Source organism: Ambystoma mexicanum, chromosome 1p (genome assembly GCF_040938575.1).
Source record: "Ambystoma mexicanum isolate Mex_15411 chromosome 1p, UKY_AmexF1_1, whole genome shotgun sequence".
Classification (NCBI taxonomy): Eukaryota; Metazoa; Chordata; class Amphibia; order Caudata; family Ambystomatidae; genus Ambystoma; species Ambystoma mexicanum.
The window spans coordinates 1,010,431,753-1,010,454,282 of NC_090921.1; the positions used below are offsets into that span (position 1 = coordinate 1,010,431,753).

At 45.4% G+C, this 22,530-nt stretch overlaps 1 protein-coding gene across 3 annotated transcripts in view; it reads right to left on the reverse strand.

The window, feature by feature from the left end:
• The window catches only part of PDPR (pyruvate dehydrogenase phosphatase regulatory subunit), a 1,147,433-nt gene that overhangs the window by 658,764 nt on the left and 466,139 nt on the right, over positions 1-22,530 (reverse strand). For all 3 annotated transcript variants that reach the window (XM_069655114.1, XM_069655129.1, XM_069655120.1), the window contains one exon: positions 2,078-2,195. In XM_069655114.1, the coding sequence (XP_069511215.1) occupies positions 2,078-2,195 (118 nt within the window). The remainder of the gene's footprint in view (positions 1-2,077; positions 2,196-22,530) is intronic.

Consider the following 22,530-nt stretch of genomic DNA (forward strand, 5'->3'; position numbering starts at 1 on the left):
AAGAAAGGTTCAATCTGAATCTCATGAAGAGACTTCTCCATTTAGAACATCGGAATTTGATCAAATAGTTATGGATCAATGAGTGAGGATTTTCCTCTACCGCAACGAAGGCAATCTTTTGCTTGGTGCAACACCAGTCATGAAGCTTTAACACTCTCTTGATTTTGAGAGGGTTTATCATTCAACAACTCCAGTGGGACATTCGAATTTCTGAGCAGCTCTTCAGATTTTGTACACCAATCATTAAATAATACGAGTTTCCCGTACTGCAGTAGTACTTTTAGGTCACAAAATAGGGATTTTGCTGTAGGGTTTATAATTTTCCTGTAAAGCATTAGCAACCTATATTGTATCAATGAGGCAAGAGGCGACAAACCTAGCTCAAATCGAGATACTGCAACGGGAAGGCAGTTTGGTAGAGAGAAGGTTCGGCTCCTAATCGACCCTTCCAGTTTATTCTAACATATTTACCTACATTTTAGCAGAATTCCAGCACCATACAAAAGGGAAGAAATCAACTTTAACAAAACCTCAGTATCAGTATTATAGAAAAATGTATCTCATTTTAGAGATAGCCATGATTGCTTTACATCACAGAGTGGTATAGATGGTATTCATAGATGGGGATTTTTAAAACATATATCCCAAATATTTAAACTCCTCTGATTTCGACCTTGCTGCCTTCAAGATACCAAGTAAAACTATTTTCTTGCAGGATTATTAAAGGTAAAAATGTTCTACCTTATACCTCCTAGCTCTATGACTAATTCATCTTCGTGCACTTTTGGATTGCTTGGACCTCCATTATCTCTATACCCCTCCATGTGGACCCTGTCAGAATGTGCCTTCTGTGAATTCCTGATTGCCTTCCCCGGCATACATAACTTGCTGCTCTGTCTGAGCCACTTGCTTTTCATCCTTTCTCCATTCAGTTTAACTCCCTTCGTGGACTGTTCCTTTTTTATCTTGTCCACATGCCATTAGGTGGGATATCTGAACTTTGGACTCATGCATTGAATGGGGGTAGGCACACCTAGATGTCTTGCTCTGTGCTGCCTCCTAAGGTACATTAGTCTACTCAAACCTTTCTGAAAGCTACCTCATTAACCGAATGGAATCTTCATTTGCGGCTTGGGAGGGAGAATTATTCTGCCCAGCCCCTGGTCACCACTGCTTTTTCGTCCAGGGGGGTGTGGGGCCCGTGGAAAGAGTCAAGCGTCCATCTATGGAGATGACAGGATCATGACATGATTGCTGCTGGCCATCAATAATGGGATTCTGCCCTTCATCCTGCCCTTCTGTAAACAAAATAAAAAGCTTGACATTTTCCTTGACTCCAAATTGTCCTTGGAAGTACAAATCAGCTCTATCACAAGTTCCTCTTTCCACTGCCCCATCCTCCAACATCTTTTCTTTATCCAGGCATGGTGCTCAACTGTTTCTCCCCACACAACTTGATTAAACAAATAGCATGTAGGCCATGCTTCTAAGTACTTCATTCAATTCTTGTATGTCAAAAAGTATTGTAGATGTTAGCATATGTGTCTAATAGTCTTCAAATATTTGTGCTTGGTCTACTATTCCGATGCCCCTTACAGTCAAATCAGCAAATTATGCCACACGTCACTCCCTTTTAACCATGTATGAAATTCAAAATCATTATCTTAAATTCCTAAACTACTCCCACTGGAGGCTGCTCCATCTCCGTCTGCTACTACTCCTTTCTTAGCCTTTGCATCATCATACGGCCACTGGCAAAAACTTGCTTAAGAAATGCATTTTAACACAGCATCTTAATATGTGATCCCAGAAATACTGGGGTGATGGTAATCCTATTGTTTCCAGAATATCGATTTTATTTCACTTATATTGTGCATAGTCCAAAGAGGCATTTAAACTATTAGATATTCTGTACAGCCTTGCAGCTCAGTGAGACCTCACTCATTCCCGCAGCTATAATCAGCCAATTCATTTTCTTGGCATCTCATTTCTTGGCCCGAGTCTCCAAGCTTACTTGTTCTGGTACCAAGTTGCAGTGATAATGAGATGAATGGCAGGCCCAGTGAAATATTCTTACTTGGTGTGTTACTCTGTAGGGGGTTCAGCAATGGCCGTGTCAGGAGGTAGAAGTGCTCACAAGCATGTAATGGAATGCTGACCGGTTCCTCGTTGGACAAGCCCAGCTCATATGCCCACTGCCAGGGGAACAAAAACATGAGAAAAAAAACACATTTAGTAAATGGGCCCTAGAACAGATGTATTTATCAGTCACTTTAATCATGCACTGAGCATTGTGAATCTAGCAACGGTAAAATACAGCTGCAGTGCATATTTCCACAACTGTATAAAACATGCAAATACAGCACAAATGCAACCTATGCTTACTCACAGAAGATGAACAGCAGGAACAAGGACAAGCCTCTCTCAAATATACAGATCAATTAGAGAAGCTGCAGTAGTGTTCGGAGCCTACAGGTATGTTTGTGTAGTAAGGTATGTCACTGCACAGATTTAAATATTGTCTGCAGGTACTGCTATTTAAAGAGCAATAAGTAGCACAATATGTAGCATCAAAGTGCTGTGAGCTATTTTCCTTAATTTAGGTCCGGGTTGCATTGAAGAATTTCTTGGGGAAAAACAAAAACTGCATGGCAAGACCAAATTCCCTCAAACAGGCACACGAACGGCTGTAACCAGTTGCATAAACATAAACCACTGTTAATGACTGGGCAACGGTAACACAACCTATAAAAAAAATGCACACACTCACTTAATATCCACATTGGGTCCTCAAAATAAATCTTGATGCTTAAACCAGCAATACTTGGACATCAATAAGTGTAAGATTTTTGATAGAAATTCAGGTTTAATACACATCATGTCTAGTTCCCACTATGGAGACGCCCCTGTTGATGTCCAAGTTTCATAAACGAGTTGCACTACTCAGGCTAACCACAGCATCGTGGACTATGTATAGCAAACCCCTAAACCATTCAAAATTTTCAAAATAATGTACCTCTCCAAAAAGGCTATTTTCTCAGGAAATTAATAATTTGCAATAGCCAATATCAGGGAGGACCTACAGATATCCCTGAATGTTCGACAAGTTTTGATTCTATTAGATCAATTTGCAATATACAATACTGTGAACCATACATTTCTACAGGAATACCTGAACATACAGTGTTACTGTGTATTCAATCTTTCTTTTAGTTTTTTAAAAACCTTTATTTTGATATTGACAAGTGTAATACAGTTACATGGCATGTATGGGGGGAGTACAGATTAAACTTACAACAGGATATACAATGACATATTAGTGGCTATTTCATGTTGTTCTTCGAGGTGGCTGTTCAGGTGTCTGTATCAGTTGTGTCATTATCAGACGCGTCGGGGGATGTTTCCAGGTATCTCCTCAGGAGAGCCCATATATCTTTCGTTCTAGAGGTAGATACCACATTTTTGACATATGTTTCTTCAGTTTCCTGTACATATATTAGGTCCTTTGGCCAGGCTTGCTGGGCATGCGGGGCCCGTGACCTCCATGCACGAAGGATGCATCTTTGGTGACCACCCCGCCACCGCAACGAGTCGTCTTGTTTTAATTGAGACCTTCCCAATATCGCCCAGTAGATATTTCAATGGAGTCGCTGGCATTTGGAGGCCTATAATGTCACACACTGCCTCAGCCACCTCACTCCAGAACTGGTTGATCGGGGGACAGTCCCAGAACATATGGAAAGAGTTTGCTCCTTGGGCTTGGCATTTAGGGCATTCTGGCTTTAACAAAGGGTCGATTTTGGCAATTTTGCTGGGTGTAATGTGCAGATGATTAGTATCTTGAATTGAATCAGAGTAAAATTAGTGCATAATGAAACCGACTTGGTAAATTGGCAGTATTTAGCCCATTGGGCCTCCTCTATAGCGATCCCTAGGTCTCTTTCCCATTTGGCTTTCGCAGTGTTCTTGGAGGGGGGGGGGGGGGTGTCGTGTTGCTGCATAGAGGGTAGAAATTCCTCCCGTAAAGCTTGTGGGTGTCATGACGTCAGTTAGGAATTGGTGAGTGGGTGGGTCTTCCTGAAAGGAGGGCCATTTCTTCTTGCAGGCTGACTGTAGCCCATAGTATTGTAATGACGTGACCAACCCAGCTCCCACTTTCGACTGGACAATCCCCAAAGAAGCAAATTTCCCATTTGGATACAGGTCTCCCACCCGCATTTCCTTTCATGGATCCCAATCATTTCTGGAGGGCAGTGTCGAGGGTGGGCTCGAGATTCAGGTAATGCCACAGCGGGGTATGTGACTGTGACCAATATGGGTTGTCGCATCCCACCCTATTCAGAAGACAAGACCAGGCCGGCACCGTAGTGCCCACCAGATTGACCTCTCACTGGTCTCGCCATGCCTTTGCAAGTGGCATTGCCCGTAAGGACAGCGGGGCCACAGCAAACTTTTCAGCCTGTATGTGTGCGTATGATTCCACTGACTCTGACCAATATTTAGCGAAGTTATCTTGGGCTGCCTGGAAATACAGTAGAAAATCCGGGGCTGCAAGTCCCCCCGTTTCGTACCTCTCGCACATCTTGGGCCATTGGAGTCTCACGGTTCCCCCGCCCCACACAAAGCTTGATGCCATTCTCTGTAGTTTTTGGAAGAACAGTCTGTCTGGCCAGATTGGGATGTTGCAGAACAGGTATAATAGCTTTGGCACTACCACCATCTTGAGTAGCGCAATTCGACCATACAGTGATATTGTAAGATTGTCCCATTCCTTAAGTTTATGTTCTGGAGTTACCAAATAGGGTTCATAGTTGTCAGTATATAGTGTTTGTTTGTCTACAGCCATTAAGATCCCCAAGTATCGGGCGGAGGTGGGTGACCATTTGAATTGTGCACTGGCCGGGGATTGCACTGTGGAGGGTGTGAGTGGAATGATTTCTGATTTGGCCTGATTGACTCGGTATCCTGAGTATTTAGCAAAGCTTGTGACTTCCTGCATCACCGGTGGAAAATTGACTTCAGGGTCTCTGATGTATAGCATTGTATCGTCAGCATAGAGTGAACAACTGAGGAGGTCCCCTGATACAAATGCCCCTCCTTGCGTGTTCATGTCTAAGTTTAGCTGCCATGCCCTCTATGGTTAGAGCAAATAGCAGGGGGGATAGCGGGCAGCCTTGTCTGGTGCCTCTCCCTAGTGCAAAGCTTGGAGATTTGTTTGTTCTGACCATTGCCCTGGGATCGGTGTATAGGATTCGTATACATCTAGTGAACACCGGGCCGAACCCCATCTTGTCTGGTATGGCATACATGTAGTTCCAGGACACAGAATACAATGCTTTTTCAGCATCTAGGGTGACCGCAATGGTCTTGGCTTTCGGGTCCAGTTGTGAGGTGATGGCGAAGAACTTCCTGAGGTTGTGCTGTGGGTCTGGTGGGGATGAATCCCGAGTGGTCGGGGTGGATTATATTGTTCATGTGTTTAATAAGACGATTTGTGATTTCCTTGGCATATATCTTAGCATCCGAGTTGATTAGGGATAGGGGTCGGTAGGACGTGGGATCTTGGGGTGGTTTGTGAGGCTTGAGGAGTACAGGTATTATTGCTTCTTTCATGGTGTTTGGCAGAGCCCGTCTTCCTAAAGCCTCCTCCAAGACTTCCAATAGTTTGGGGGCCAGTTCAGTTTTAAATGTTTTGTATAAATCTACTGGGATACCATCGGATCCGGGGGCCTTGCCTGCCCGTAGCTCTGCTATGGCTTGTTCTATCTCCTCAATCGTTAGAGGGAGGTCTAGAGTAGCTCTTTCAGTTTCGCCCAATGTGGGGAGGGGGAAGGAGTTCATGTATTCTCGTAATTCTCCAGGGGATACCTGGTCCGTGTTAGAGTAAAGTTTGTTGTAAAACCTCTGGAATACCTTGTTAATATCCCCAGCTTTAGTCTGTATGTTCCCTTCAGCGTCGATTATGCTGGTTATGTGTCTCATCCCTTGCTCTGCTTTGATGAGATTAGCAAGTGTTCGGCTATTGTTTCCTTCGCCATATTTCCTAGCCCTCATGGGTTGTGTCACGTAGTAGAGTTCTCGTTCGGCCAGTGACCTGAATTTCGTCAGTTGTTCTGAGATTTCTTTCAGCAGGGCTTTGCTATTACATAGGGCGTCCCAGATTGTCACCTTGGACTTGACGGAGGCCGAATTGCGTTCGTGGAAGTCTGTTATTTCCATTCTGAGGGGTTCTGTCAATGCGTCATCCCTCAGTAGTGCTGGGGGCATCCTCCAGTTTCGGGCAGAATATTCAACAGTGGATGGTATCAATTCGAGGTGGATCGGGGAGTGGTCTGACATTGTACGGGGATATATCTTGCAGGTGCTCACTTCTGAAATAAGGTCCGGGGTGCATTGCCAGTAGTCTATACGTGAGCAAGGGCCATGTGCTGAGGAGTACAATGTAGATTCCCTCTCCTGTGGATGCAGTTCTCTCCATGCATCCGCGAGGCGGGGTGTGGACAAAGCCTGGAGTATGGTCAGAACAGATTTAGAGTGGTTCCTGTTGCCATCTGACGTTCGGTTTAGAGTCAGGTCCAAGATCGTGTTAAGATCACCACCCCATAGTAAGCTGGCGTGGCCCGTAGGGGTCATCAGTGCAAGGATCTTTAAGTAAAAGCATGGGGAGTCAGTATTTGGGCCGTATGTATTGATTATATGTGTTTCTTTGTTGTGGAGTGTACCCCACATGATTACATAGCGGCAATCTTCGTCTATTTCGAACCTGGCTATGTGAAAGTTGGTTCGTTTATGCACCATTTTGAGCACCCCTCTGGCTTGTGTAGAATAGTTTCATGGGGCCCCAAGATGGGGTGAATGAGTCTGTCACTTTCCTTGTTGCATGGGTCTCTTGTAGCAGGAGTATGTCAATTCTGTGCCTGTTCACTTAACTTAATATTTTCTTGCCTTAATTGGGTGAGCAAGGCCTCTACTATTCCACATCAGGAGTCTCAACCCCTGTGTTGCTCTTGATTTGGCCATTGGTGATGATTTGTCCCTTTGATCTCGGTCCAGTCTTTTGGACCTGGCATCATGTGTTCTGTGCACTTGTTAGTTGTTCCTATTGCTATCAAGTTGTCAGTACTCCTATAGGCTCTGTTCTTGGTCCGGCTGCATGAGCATTTTGTTTGAATGTTGTTGCTTGGTTTTCCCTCTTCTACATTAAGGCAACAGGCCTTTTCTCCCTCCTTCCCTAACCCTCACCATCCCCCCCAACTGGACAGTTTAACCCCTTTAAACATTTTCAACATTTGAAACTTTGGGTGGCTTGTTATTGGCGCCACCGATCTACCTCAAATAGACTGCCCCAAGGGCCGTCGCACAGCTTAGTAGTAGAGCGGGAGTTGTCTTAAGTGATGCAGTACCGTTGGTCTTTATGGTCTAGTCAGGTGTTGGAGCCGGTCGGGTGTTTGCCCTTGTCTGGTGGCAGTGGGATATTGCGCTCGATAAAACCCATGGCGTCTTCAGGGGTATCAAAGAAGTGTGTCTTGCCAGTGAACTGCAGGCGGAGCTTGGCGGGAATAGCATAGCGTATGGTATAGAGCGTGCCCTGAGCGCTTTCTTTGCCTGGTCAAATGATCTTCGGGCCGCCCATACCCTATTGGAGAAGTCGGGGTATATATGAAGCCTAGTGGAGTCATACTTTAGTGTCCCCTTCTCTCTGGACAGTCTCAGAATGAGGTCTCTATCATGGTAGTTGAACAGGCGGGCCATTACCATCTGTGGCAGGGATCCGGGCTGCGGGGGAGGAGCAAGGGACCTGTGGGCTCTCTCAATCAGGAATTGTTGGGAGAATTGTGTCTCGGGGAAGATGGCACTGATCACTTCTTCAAGGAAGATCTCCATCGTGGTATTGAGGGGCTTTTCCGTCAGCCCAACCACCCTGATGTTGTTCCAGCGTGATCTCGGATCTCGATTCCAGATCGTCGCACTTGGTCTGGACCTGTTTCAGGTTTCTCTTGATTTCCTTGATGTCTTTGCCGTGCTTGGCCGAATTGTCTTCCAGTTCTCCTATCCTGGTTTCTGCCTTGGTCACCCTAGTGTTTACGTGCTGCAAGTCCGATTTGATGGAGGATATCGTGCTTCCAATGTCGTCCAGTCTGCTGTTGACAGCAGCGAAGCCAGCCTGGAGCGCCGTCATATAAGTGTCCGAGATGTTAGCGGTAGGGGTCTGGTCACATGAGGATGGCACTTGTGCACACTCTTCTCCCCTCTCCTCCATATTTGAGCTAGTATAAGCGTCCATGGGGCCCTTCCTGCCACTCTTGTTACCTCTGGGCATGTCTTTGTCGGGGAGTCGGAACAGTGGGGTTTAGATATGCACTCCAGGTGCAGGGGAGTGTTGTAGTGCCCTGCCTGCCGTTTGATTTCTAGGGAGTTCGGGTGGGCTCCCAGAGTGGCAGGGTGTACTCTGTGTGTTGGTCCCTGGTCTCCTCCTGGTGAGTGTAGGATGTTGTTATGCCGGTCGGGGTGATAATTATTGCTTGGTTTGTCTGTATGTCCGATGCTCAGCGCCCATGCATATGCATCAGTCGCATGCAGTAGCGCTGCAGTCCCCGAATGCACACAGGGCCGGGTGTTCAGGCATTCCCCGAGTGGGGCTATGCGAGGCTTCCAACGTTGCACCAGGCGCTGTTCTCACAGGGCTTAACAGCACAATGTTAATTTCGGCGAGTCTGGGGTGTGAGCTACTAAATGTGTTGCTCCACTGCTGTGGGCAGTCCTCTGGTGTTATCAGGGAGAGGCTCCAACCCTTCCATGCAAGAGAGCGTATGAATAAGAAATGGTCGTGTAGTGCAGTGGCTTGTGCACTATGTGGGGAGCAGCGTTGGCGCAATTGCCTTTCCTTGTTGTTCTAGGCAGTGGGCAGTGTTTTATCATGCACCAGCTGTGGGGAGCCAAGGTTTTTGGTAAATGTTTGTGTCCGCTTTCCCAGGTCACGGACTCTCTCACCCAGCAGCCGCCCGCCCTGTCCAGCAGCCTCGGTGAGGCAAACCCGCAGCCGCCGCAGCACTATGTCGGGCGCGCTGTGTTATATGCTCATGTTGTGGCCCACAGCCCCTTTTAATGTTCAATGGCACGTACCTGCTGTGCGATTCTGCAGTGTTTATGGGGGCCTCCCTATAACCGAGCGCCCACACCGCTCACACACAGCGCACACAGTGCTTTCTCTGGTCAGCCGCCAGCCAAACCGCTGTGCTGGCGGGCTGAGGCAGGGGCCGCTGTCTCCTGTGGGCCGGCACTCCTCAGGGCCAATTCACGGAGGGGGGATGGGCTACCTCGCTTGTACAGCCTTTCTCATTAAGCGTCGTGCATCTCGGGGTGCCGGCACCGTTCACGGCTCAAAGTACACCAAACGATGCCGAAGAACTTCAGCCACCGGATTCCGGGAGGTCCGCACTTAGAGGATGTCCCGTTCCGCAGGATGGGTCTGATAGGATTTGAAAAGCTGCGCAGCTGCACGCTTAGGAGGCCATATCTGTTGGCATCCCATAGCGCCCCCAATCTTTCTTTTTGTACTGAAGCAAAAGAGATTGGCAACACCAACTCATCCATCAAAATATATCTCATTCATAGATCCCCCAAATCTCCTCATTATGGAACAAAGATCAACAACTGTCGGTAACGTTCTTTCTGATGGATAAGTCCTTCCTTCAACAGATTCCTCATCTTTGAATCTCTCTCTCTCTCTACCGCCAGCCGACTTCGAAACCTTTTTCAGCCACCAAGGGGCACAGCACAACTCTGTGCCCAGAAGCCGACGAGACGTAGAGGCAAGTATATAAGTAGTTAGTCTGCAACTTCCCCTTGCAGCCAGACGCTGAGGGGTGGCAGAAAAGATTTGGTGTATGCGCTATCCAACAAGAGGGGAGGTCTGGAAGGGCGATGAGCGATCTGTTGGGGGAAGGATTAACCCATCAGAACGAACATTACAGAGGGGTGGGTACTTACTTCTTCTAATGAATTCCTTCCTCCCACAGATTCCTCATCTTAGATAGACTCCCATTCCAGTACACAAATCTGGAGGAGAGTGTGAAACCACCACCTACATGGCCAAAGCGAGCATTCTGCCCTGAAATGGAATACAAGCAGTGATGTTTGGTAAAGGTGTGCAACTAATCCTACTGTTAGGAAAGATCTCTCCTTTAGGCAACATTCCCTCCATATTCTATGGACCCCCAAACCTTTTGCTTTTGTTTTAAACCTTGTCCTAACTTTTTACAGAGAAATTAAAGCCTGCATTCAGACAGTCAGTACCTGGAAATTATAGTTCCCTTTTGTCTTTTGACAGGTTACCTGTTTGGATAAATTTATCATATTGCACACAGTATCTTCCAATGCAGTGCAATGGGGATACTTTTTTTTATCACCCTAGACTTACACCAAAGCGATTTTTGGTTACTTTTAAATGTGCCTAAAGACAAGCTGGTGACAGCAGATACATTTGTACAATTTTTGCTATAATTTTAGTTAGCACAAATTTTTCTGTTTTCCGGGTTTGACTAACAACAGTTGCTATTGGACAAAGATGGCAGTTCCACGAGATATTTTGCTTGTTCTTTGTCCTTCTTCCTGCCTTCTCAGGTCAGGAATTTCCTTTTATGATCATGCATTTACACAGGAAAGCTGCTGTTTTCACTGGCCAGTGCATGCCATTTGTGTATGGGGCCAGGAAGTAGGCTGGGACTGTCTGGTCCCAATCCACAAACTGGTGTCAGTGAGTCTAGTGTTTATGCATGAGTCGGCCCCACACTGGTCCCTGATTAGACCACTGCTGATGTGCATGAGAGGTGCAAATCCTTGCTATTGGAGGGTTGAATTTTATTACTCACCCGAATTTAGGATAAGAAGAGGAGTCCCTCAGTCATTCCAGCAGATCAGTAGAGGAGCCGAGTATTCTGTGTAGCTGTGCAGATGACAGAAAACCTGAGGACGAACCTTGAAGAGGCCTGGTGACCACACTTGCTGCTGTCCCGGGGAAGCCCTGCTGGACTACCTGATCTCAGAAGAACCATGCTCATACTTTGACCCTTTGGACTGGTGGACCAGTCTCAATGCCATCTCATGATCCTGCAGCCTGGAGTCTTCGGAAGTGTGACTGGACCACCTAGTGGTCTGAGCAGCTCCATTTTGGGCTACCATGCCAGAAGTGTCGCCTTCCTGTGTTTTTTCACAGATCTTTGGTAGTCACCAGCTCGTCCTACAAGTCACCTTCCTGTCAAGTTTCAGCATAGCAGTATCCAGGGATTTCATTCTGGAGGGCTTACTTTGTTCTCGGCTGGAGCGACGCCTGTTGTTGCCCTTGTGCAGCGACTGTCGCTGGAACTGGTCATCCCGCGTCTGCTAGAGTGTCCCGAAGAGCCCTGCATCGGTGCCTGATGCATTTCTTTGCTGGAAAGGGCTGCATGCAGCTCCTGGAACTGACCAGAAAATTCCTTGCACCCACAGCTCCTGGGCATCTTCTACTGGATCCAATGCAGGGAAACCTACCTCCAACGACCCACATTCGAGTAAAGGTGGTGAGTAGTCGCAATCCTTACCAGTGCCCCCATTTCCTCCATTGGAAAGTTTGTGAAGAATTTCTATTTATATTCCATGCCATTCCTTTTTAAATGCTTGTTGAAAAAGCTGTTGTAGAAATTATGAAGAGTACTTTACTTAACTGTAAATCCCCTTGACAATCTTCTGGAACATTGTTCACCCCCACAGGAACATTTTCTAACTTTATGCCCTCTCCTAAAGGAACATTTTGAACTTTTGGGCACAAGGCCCCATTCAACTTAGTGTTGGACTAATAAAGTGGGGGCTCCTATTTCTATGGACTGGTTATCCAATTACTTAAAGGCATGGTCTAGTAAAATTTTTTATTGTCCCTACGGGTCGGCCATGTTTTTTTAAGCCTAAGTGGCTTGATTTTAGAAAACATTCCTATGGACCTTACCTGAGTTTTCGTCCATTAAACGCACGCGAAAACGAGCACCAGGGAGCCGCCATTTTCTGATAATCCTATCTTTTCCCCCATCGCCCTGGCTGACCTGCTTTTGTGGCACTAAATCAATTCCCCCGCCCCTGAGCCTGTCATCAGCAGACTCGTATCGCCCATTTCCCACGCCAAAGCACGTCTCAACATTCGCTGCGCTTCAGCTAATGACGCGTCGCCATGGAAATGGCAGGACGCCGCTTTCCTCAATAAGTATAAACAGACCGTTTCACAACACACAGCAGCAGATTTTCGATTCCATTCCTTTCTCTGTGTTACTTTGAGTATTCTGTGACTCGTTTCAATGCTCTGGTCAGCTACCTTCGCCGCTTGTAGCCCGTGTGAACAGATACCAGTACCACCGCTATAAATTATTTTAGTTTGTTTAACACACAATGGCTACAATAATGCCCTACATGTACGAGCCCGAGTATACCGAGGAGGAACTTCTGGAAAGGGGAGCACGCGAAAACGATGGGGATTCGGACGGCAGTTCGCAGAACGAATCAACAGATGAAGAGCCTGGGCCTAGTCGAATGGACGGCGTCTCCACCTGGTGCACATGCAATCGGTGCAAGCTAATGCCAACTGAGGACGAGAACTGCTGCTGCCGAGAAAACTCGGGATGCCTGGCCTACATTTCGGAAGGCGAGCCACGACCGCAATGCATCACCGAGCTGCCAGACTTCAGGGCAGCCTGCCTCACACGGGCCGTGTTGAGAATAATGATGGTGCTTATGCACGAACTTCGCGCAACTGTTCGTCCTCGTAATCCGAGTAACGAGTAAGTATACTCTGCTTGTCATGCCACTCCTATTTCATGTTCTTCTACTATATCCAAAATTACATCTACATATCATTGTAACGCATGTAAGTCGTTCAATAGTGTGCATTGTCTAGATAGCATTTGTCCGTGCAGAATGCCATTAGTTACAAGAATTGTCATTGACAACAAACCTTTATTGAACTTATCTTGGTCATTTAAAAACAGTTTTTTTCATTCCTTTTCACAGGTGGTACAGGCTGGTGGCCTATCGTTCCTTTACATGGTGGCTCCACGGGAGACTTGGGCACAACGTTCGAAGAGTGATACCCGCCTGTGCCGTTCGTGCCATTAGAGAAACGTTCCCGAGTGACAGCGGTCAGTACAGGGGATTTTCTCTCGCTGTGCTGCAACCTGAACTGTACAATGTTTAAAGTCTTGTATTTTTGTGTCATCAAAATAAGATACAAAATAAAACACCACATATATTTTAAAAACGGTTGTTTCGATTTTTTAAATGAATCAAGTGTGTCTCCATTCAAGGATGGACGTCAGACATCTGTGCTCCGAATGGGTGATGGTCTGTTCGCTGTGAAGCAGGGTGGTCACTATCTATCTAAGCTAACATAACATATTCTCGATAATGCATGCACTAAATAGCACGTGTTCAAAGTCTTTCAGTGGGTTATGTCTCTATAAAAGTCACACATATGTCTATACTAATAATTACCATTGGATTATACAGGCCTTGGGTCTTGACCACTATAATACACCGGTTGAAGTGTGGGTCTGTGCTCACAAGAATCTCCGGTATGTGGAATTTGTTATTGATAAGCAACGATATACTATCATTGATTTAAAGACGATATACAATATATTGATATAAAGGCGGTTCGCGCCGGTGGATGCACGCTGGCATGGGGGGCTGTAAGGGGCGCGAAAGGCCAAGGTGCCAAACTACATGTACACTTCAAAAGGTATCCCACGCCAAGGGGCCATCGGTTACATGGCCTCCTCAGACCCCGTGTCTCCAGCCAGGCCTCCCCTTGAAGCAGGCCGCCCCCCCTGCAATCCACATAAGTGTGTCTCCATTTAGCAGTCTTCCTGTGCCTTATCTGCATGCCCCAGGCCCATCCATCCCACCGCCCTGTATCAAAGGCGGTTCACGCTGGCATGGGGGGGCTGTCAGAGCGTGAAAGGCCAAGGTGCCAAACTACATGTACACTTCAAAAGGTGTCCCATGCCAAGGGGCCATCGGTCACATGGCCTCCTCAAACACCTGTCTCCAGCCAGGCCTCCCCTTGAAGCAGGCCGCCCCCCTGCAATCCACATAAGTGTGTCTCCATTCAGCAGTCTTCCTGTGCCTTATCTGCATGCCCCAGGCCCATCCATCCCACCGCCCTGTATCAAAGGCGGTTTGCGCCGGTGGATGCGCGCTGGCATGGGGGGCTGTCAGGGGCGCGAAAGGCTAAGGTGCCAAACTACATGTACACTTCAAAAGGTGTCCCACGCCAAGGGGCCATCGGTCACATGGCCTCCTCAGATCCCGTGTCTCCAGCCAGGCCTCCCCTTGAAGCAGGCCGCACCCCTTGTAATCCACATAAGTGTGTCTCCATTCAGCAGCCTTCCTGTGCCTTATCTGCACGCCCCAGGTCCATCCATCCCACCGCCCTGTATCAAAGGCGGTTCGCGCCGGTGGATGCGCGCTGGCATGGGGGGCTGTCAGAGCGCGAAAGGCGAAGGTGCCAAACTACATGTACACTTCAAAATGTGTCCCACGCCAAGGGGCCATCGGTCACATGGCCTCCTCAGACCCCGTGTCTCCAGCCAGGCCTCCCCTTGAAGCAGGCCGCCCCCCTAAAACCACGACATACATACGTCATTCATTCACAAACACACCCCTGTTTCTAATACTTTATAAACCACTTGATATGTCTCATGGGAACATCTTTGTGCTTTGCAAGTCAACTCCTGAACCTGTTACCTGGCAACCACTGAGATCTACGCTAATCTGATCGTCGTCGTGCTATCCGTGAACTTCTGTGACCGCTTAGAGCAAACCCATCAGTGTGCTACCTGTGGCCACCCACCTATTCTCCTGCAACATACTGCTCTGCTTGCTGAATTCAACTGTTTGTTGGTCAAGGTAAGGCCATGTATCCTAGTCATATTTCGCAGATTTGTAAATTTCTATCTATTTGCGAGTTGAGTACACAATAGTGCTAGGTTCATTGGTCTCATTGCTATTGACTTGAGTTTCCATTGCTATGCTATCAATAGATCTATTTATTTTCATCTGTGTCTATTGTCATCGAATTTCACCCTTCGGGGGTCCAGTCTATAATGTAAGCATGTTTCCTTCTCGTGCAATACAGAACATCCAAGGGATGAGTCACATGTTCAGTTTTTAGTCACATCATTTATACATTTCTGCAATTTATGCAAATACTAAGCCGCACATAATGAACTGGTATAGTTCCTGCGACCGAAACAAACCTTGCATTGATCATTGTATGATTCATTTACTTTTGTATCAAATCTTTATTCTTGAAGATTGTATAATAATGTCGATATTTACTTTTCAGATTTATCAACAATGCCTGCCTGTTCGATTAGCGGTTGCCCTTCGAAGACCCATGCTAAATCTGAAGGCACTACAATGCATGTATTCCCGAAAACTGTTGATCAAATAAGAGAATGGGTCAGACATTGCGGATATCCACTGGATGAGCTGGAAAGTAGAGTCCAACAAGTCTTACAGGACAAGAGGGGTGATCGATACCGCATCTGCAGCCGGCACTTTTCCTTGGACATGTACACAACATCTTGGGTAACAAAGACGAATAAACGGCGAACGACACGGAAATTGCTCGAAAACGCTATTCCCACTCTATTCGTCCACATTCCGCCACCGGTGAGTCAAGTGTCCGGATTTAGCTTTAGGCCTTGCGGTAGCGTGTAGGTATCCGAACGGATTAATTGATATTGTAGGTGTTCTATCCCTTGTAATAATTTCGATATTGATATGAGTGTATAGTTTTTTGAATAATGACATTTACCAATATATTCTTTTTCGATTTCATAACCCACAAACGCAATGTATATATATGGGAACAGGGAACTGTGCTATATTGAGCATTTTACAAGTATTCTGTCGCCTTACATGGCTATTTTTAATATTGGCATTTCATTATCAATCATTAATTTACCTTTACAACTTATTGACTATCTCTTGAATCTGAAGCAAGAACATTCTACATCCTTGACGTAGTCGCAGTTATCAACCACTTCTAGCGCGTATCAGGTAATCTTACTAGGCTAATCCGTTACAGACTTGTTTTATGCATGTCAAGTAATATTTTTATTTTATCGTGTAATCATTTTACCGAATGTTTGGTTAGTGTTTTCCAATTGATATACACCTTAGTTATTGTCCACTGGTGTTTGTTTTCAGTTATAATTGGTGTTATCCATACTAATGCAAGTACTGTCTTTCAGGGAGATGCTGAAGCGTCCGCCACAACTACAACATTTCTAGATGTTCTTCAACAGCAGGAGGTATGGATACTGACAGCTCCATCGAGCGTCATCATCAGAGCTGGAATTCTTGTCGTTTGATTGTTCTACACAATGTTTCATTCGTGGTTAGCCGTTGATATGTACCTGTGCTATCGACCCCAGGTGTGTGTTATGTTTTCACTATTGTACTCCTCACTAATGCAAGTACTATGTTTCAGGCAGTTGATGGAGCGTCAACCCCTGCACTTGATGCAGAGCCTGACATTCAAGTAATTCCAGGGGAAGTGGAAGCGGGACCATGCGTATACGAATCGGCGCAACAGCTTTCGGAAGTGCGCACTACATTTGCAACATCCATAGATATTCTTCAGCAGCACGAGGTATGGATAATGACAGCTCCATCATGCGTGATCATATAACGTGATTCCATTTGCTATACTTTCTTCCCTATTAACGCAAGTGCTGTGTTTCAAGGAGACGACAAAGCTTCCACTACAATCACAACATCCAATTTAGATGATGCAGATGTAAATAAATCGGAGAAATAAGTCGATGAAATGTGATCATATTTGGATTTTCCTTGATTCTTTTGGACAATGCATCATTTGTGGTTATCTCTTTATATGTACCTGTGCCGTCGACCCCAAGTGTGTGTTGTGTTTCCAATATTGAAAAGCATACTAATGCAAGTACTGTGTTTCAGGGAGATGCGGATGCCTCCTCTCCAATACAACCATTCATGGCAGTCCTTGCAGAGCCAGAGGTATCGATACTGACAGTTCCATCGAAATAGATCATCACTGGTCGAATACTTGTCGTTTGATTGTTGCACACAATGTTTAAATCGTGTTTGGCTATTGAGATGTACCTGTGTGTTCGTCCTCATGTGTGTTTTATGCTAACAATATTTTGATACATAGTAATGAAAGTACTATGTTTCAGGGAGACGATGGAGCCTCATTACATGCTGTCTATGCGGATACAGAAAATATAGTCGTTGCAGCGCAAGAGGAAGGGAGGACATGCGGAAACGAATCGGAGCTACAGCGTGCAGATGTTTAAGGTCGAGTCAAAAAAGTTGCAAAGAAAAAAAAACAAAAAAAGGTTAGTTACAAACAGTTGATAACTTTAAAAAAATGTTTGTGCTGGGGACTATTTTATGTTTTTTTCCAGTCAATTCTACTACACTCAAACTTGTGTTTAAACTGAACATCCCTTTTCCAATCTTTCCTACAGTTACCCGTGGGTGTCAGAACTATACACACAGACAGTGAAGCGAATGAGAGATGTGGCTTGCCAGACCGTGTACACTATGGAGGAACTATTAATTGAGGCGAGGCCTTTTCAGGCTCGAGATGCTCATGTCCAATGGCCAGAACATGAATTAACTGTGTTTGGAGACTACAGCAAAGTTGCATTGGACCATAGCTACAGTGCGACCGCACCACCACAAGAAGATGTTATTGAATGTATTGAAGATAGCTCTAAAGTAGTTGCAGATCAATTTACATAATCTACACCTGCCAAATATTTGCCACCAAAAAACCTGTCGACATTGTTGTGTTCTCCCATCAACGTTGAAGTAATAGATGTCGAAATGACAGAGAATGAACCAGCCGCAGCATCCATAGACGCATCAGAACTTGATATCAGCGATATTACTTTCCAATGTGTTGAAATCTCCACAACGTCACAGGCCGAAACAACGTTGACGCAGGATGACAGTCTAATGAAAGAGAGCAAATACATTGTATTCGACAGTTGTTTGATGGAAATTATAAGTATGCTGAAATGTGTGCATTCCATTAGAGGGAAAGTATGTGGGAAGCCATTGATTAATGTGACTCGTCAAATAAAAGGCACTAACGTCAAAATAAATGCCGCCTGTAGATTCATAGGTTCTCATGGTCTGCACAACCGATACTGGGGAAACTGCCAGCAGGCAATCTACTGTGTGCAGCTGCATCACTTTTTAGTGGCTCCAGTTTTAGAAAGTTAGAGGCTTTCTTTCAGTTTGTGGGACTCCATTTCATTTCTAAAGCGCTGTACTGCATATACCAACGTGATTATCTGTTTCCGGCCATTAGTGATGCTTGGAAAATTGAACAATTGTCTCTAGCAAGTACATTCGAAGGCAAACGATTCAGGCTAGCCGGCGATGGACAGTGCGACAGCCCTGGATTTTCTGCCAAGTACTGCACCTACCACTTTCAGGACATGGAAAGTAAGAAAATTGTGTGTTCGGTGGTCGTGCAGTTAACACAATGTACATCGTCAGTGGCCATGGAGAAACTAGGATTTATAAAATCAGTGGAATATCTACAATCAAGGGGAATGCACGTCGACCTCAGCCACGGATTTTCACGTTTCAATTGCCAAGACAATGAGAGAGCACATATTAAACATCAATTTGACGTATGGCATCTTGCTAAATCAATCAATAAGAAAATCTCGGCTGCAGGGAAACAAAAAGGTTTTGAAAGTATTTTGCAGTGGTCACATTCTATCACCAACCATCTTTGGTGGAGCTCACAAACTTGTGAGGGGTCAGTGGAAATACTACTTGAAAAATGGCGGTCACTGATGCACCACTGTACCAACGTTCACCCTGGACAGCAAATGAACATTTCCACCAATGTGAACATGGCCCTTTGTCCACAGAGGAGGCACGGAAGAAGAAGCGGTTGATTCCATCTTCACCGGCACACAAAGCCATTGAGAAGATTGTTTGACAAAACTCTATCAAGAGATTTGAGAGGACTGACAGAATTCTGTCACACAGGAGATTTGGAGGTGTTCCACAATATGTGCCTAAAGTACAGGCCAAAGCGCTTGCATTTTAGCTTTCGGGGCATGAAACATCGCACTCTAATAGCGGTCTTGGCCCATAACAGCAATGTCGGACGTGAACAATCTAGGACCAGGGGTAAAGTAAGGATGCCTCGCTACACTAAGGTGTTTTCAAAACGAAGTAAGCAATGGGTGATCAAACCAGTCTATGATGAAATGCAGTTCGACTTTGTGAAAGGCCTTATTGTTGCTGTGTTAGAGAAGAACAGATATGGAATTTTGGACGTTTCTGTGCAGAGCAGTGATCCATTGCCACCGAACATTGCGACTGTGCCATGCCCACCCGAAGCACAGCTGATTGTGAAGTACAAATCCTGGTTTAAATAATTGTAATACGATTGTCTTTTTGTAAATAAATGTTATTGTACAGTGTACCTGTAAACCTAACCCCTACCTTCACCATCATGGGTGGCGAACAAGCTTGGTGTCATCTTTGAATTCTCTCTATTCACCTCACATATGTGTATGTATATATTTTTCTCATGTCTCATCTCATGTAAATGTAAATGCTGCTCACTGTTAACGGAGGGGAGGCTTGTGTATTGCAAATAATAAAACAAACAAACAAACAATAAATCTCACTTTTAACTCAACTCCTGTGGTACTTTATACTTTCCCTGACCTTCCGCCAAAAATTAAATGTCTCAATTTGGGCTGCAAAGCTCGCAGACAGCGGGGACAAAATTGGGGCACTTAGAACGCGCCAGCCAAGCGGGCCGTGGCATTTGGGAGAGAAGCCAGTTCGCATTTGCACATTGAGGCGTACTACATAGACGGATTCTAAACTTCAAGTTCTCACAGATGCCTATACTATGTGATGTTGCAAATAAAGAATGCGAAGGACAGCGCCCAGATGAGGCCCACAAGTCGCACTGGAAGTATATGGGTCTATTGTTTTTTGACCTTGAGACAGGGACCATGCCGAAAGAACTACATTTGAAGGGAGTGCACAATAACGTAAGAGACGATAAGGCAGAAAATTCAGAAACTAGACCGAGTTTCATTTTAGTTCAGTATACGAAAAATCGTTGTCAAGAGCACGGTCCGTTTTACAGACTGCATTACGAAGAGACACAATGGAAATTTCAAATATAATGTAAGTAAATCTTTACACGCTTTTATACCAGAATGAAGATTTGATGAATGGATGCATGAATAAAGGAATGAATGAAGAGCTAGGAAAAGCAAGTAAAATGTGTTCGTAGTGGGCACATGGGCATGCAGATCCACTGGTCTCACCGATCTCGGTCCTTGGCCCAGCCACTTTTCCCTGCACTGCCTACCTGCACTACGGGACTGTCTCTGTATCCTTCAGCCCCTTCTCCCGGCATTTACCTTGCACTTGCCACCAGCTGGCCCTATTATTTAATTTGTATTCAACTAACCATGTACAGCCCTTCCCCATGCGCGATCAGAAAGACACCTGGCCTAGTAGGATCGTTGTCTGTCTGCCCTTGTTCCCCACCTGCCTCGTCACGCCTAGAAACACTTGAGTATAGGCGCGTTACAAATGCTATCATATCATTCCTCACGCATGTAGACTAACTGTTGTTTATCTCGTTTATCATTGTGTGTTGGCCTCGATTTATTTCGTTACTTTTCGCATTGATTTTAGAGCCGAACATACTCCATTGAACTATCCTTGCAAGCAAATCGTTTCTGATCGGCTGTAATAAATAAAATAAGTAATATTAATTAAGATCGGCTGGCGAGACTAATTATAATTTTTTTGTTTTCATAACAGGTATTTGCTCCCCTTCTGCTACTGCCATCGGTTTGAGACACCAGCAGATGGCTTTTACAGTAGACACCTGCAGCTTCGTGTGAACAACTGGAGCACACTGACAATTTTATGGGACGATCGCCAAGGGCCCACATGCCCTTACGCTGTACTAGTGGCTAGAAGCAACATATCAACCTTTACGATGGTCTAATGCCTAGTTGATGGAACAGCCTTGCGGTTCACCGTGCTTTCAAAGTGCTTCTTTTAACGAAAAACAACACCCTGTGTACCATGGCAGATACAGATAAAATAAAATAAATGGCTTTCGGAGTTCATATGGCAATTGCTGAATATTCTCTAAACTTTTAATGTAAAATAAATGTACTTTACCAAATGTACCGTGTTGCTGTTTGATTTTAAAGTAAAGTTTCATATTCCGAATTGTGGCGCGCTGTGTTGTGAGATGGTCTGTGTTGGTTTCCGGGTTCTGTGTGGAGTCGCGTAGAAGACGACTGGGCGCGTTTGCCTACGCAGCACAGTAACGTCACGGAGAGAGGCGGGGAATATGAATGTTTTGATAATGTCAGGCTCAGGGGCGGGGGAATTGATTTAGTGCCGCAAAAGCAGGTCAGCCAGGGCGATGGGGGAAAAGATAGGATTATCAGAAAATGGCGGCTCCCTGGTGCTTGTTTTCGCGTGTGTTTAATGGACGAAAACACGGGTAAGGTCCATAGGAAAGTTTTCTAAAATCGAGCCACTTAGGCTTAAAAAACATGGCCGACCCGTAGGGACAATACATTTTTTTACTAGCCCATGCCTTTAACTCCTTCCCATCCCTTGCAGGTACATAGGTGAATTTTGTGCATTGCTATAACCAAAGGTGACTGTATATATGTTTTATATTTAGAGTGTTGTGTGATGTTATTACCATGCTTGATTCATTTTCCTAGTGTGTTTTTGGGACTATAATAAATACAGTATTTTTGTACTACTGTCTAAGAGTAATCATTGTGTTTTTCACTGTGTGTACTCCCTGACCCCACTCAACTCTCCCGAGACAGCCTTGACCACTGCTTCACTCTTATCTTGATTGGTTTTGCTAAACTCCCAGAGTTCCCATGTTCACTATAAATGGGGTGACGTCCTAAAATCTGTCCACCAGACCACATTTAAGGAATCAATCTTAGCAAATCGCATACCCGTTTGATAGATGTCCAAGGTAGACCCCCACTGCCAAGTCTCCGGTTGAATGAGCCTTGAGGCCATCAGGTTTATCCTCTCAGTCAGATCAAACATTCAGAGATGCAGAGAATAATTCAATTGGACAGAGTCTGCTTAGTAACAGATCTGCCCACACCAGTGTAACCTAAACTTCGCATAGGGTCCAGCTAGTGAAACCTCGCCTCCATTTTAGAGAGACATGGTGAGGAAAAAACAAAAAAACCCTGGGCGAGATGAAACTCCATACAACCTTCGGCAGGAAGGCTGGGCTCACTCGCAAAAGGAGAACACAAAGTCTGGCTGAAATAAGAGTGTGGAGCTCTTACTATCTTGCAGAAGTGATGGCCATCAGGCAAATTACCTTAAGGGTACGCTTGTACAGCATGAATGCAGTGGTTCAAATGGAGCACCAATAAGAAAAGTAAAAATGTAATT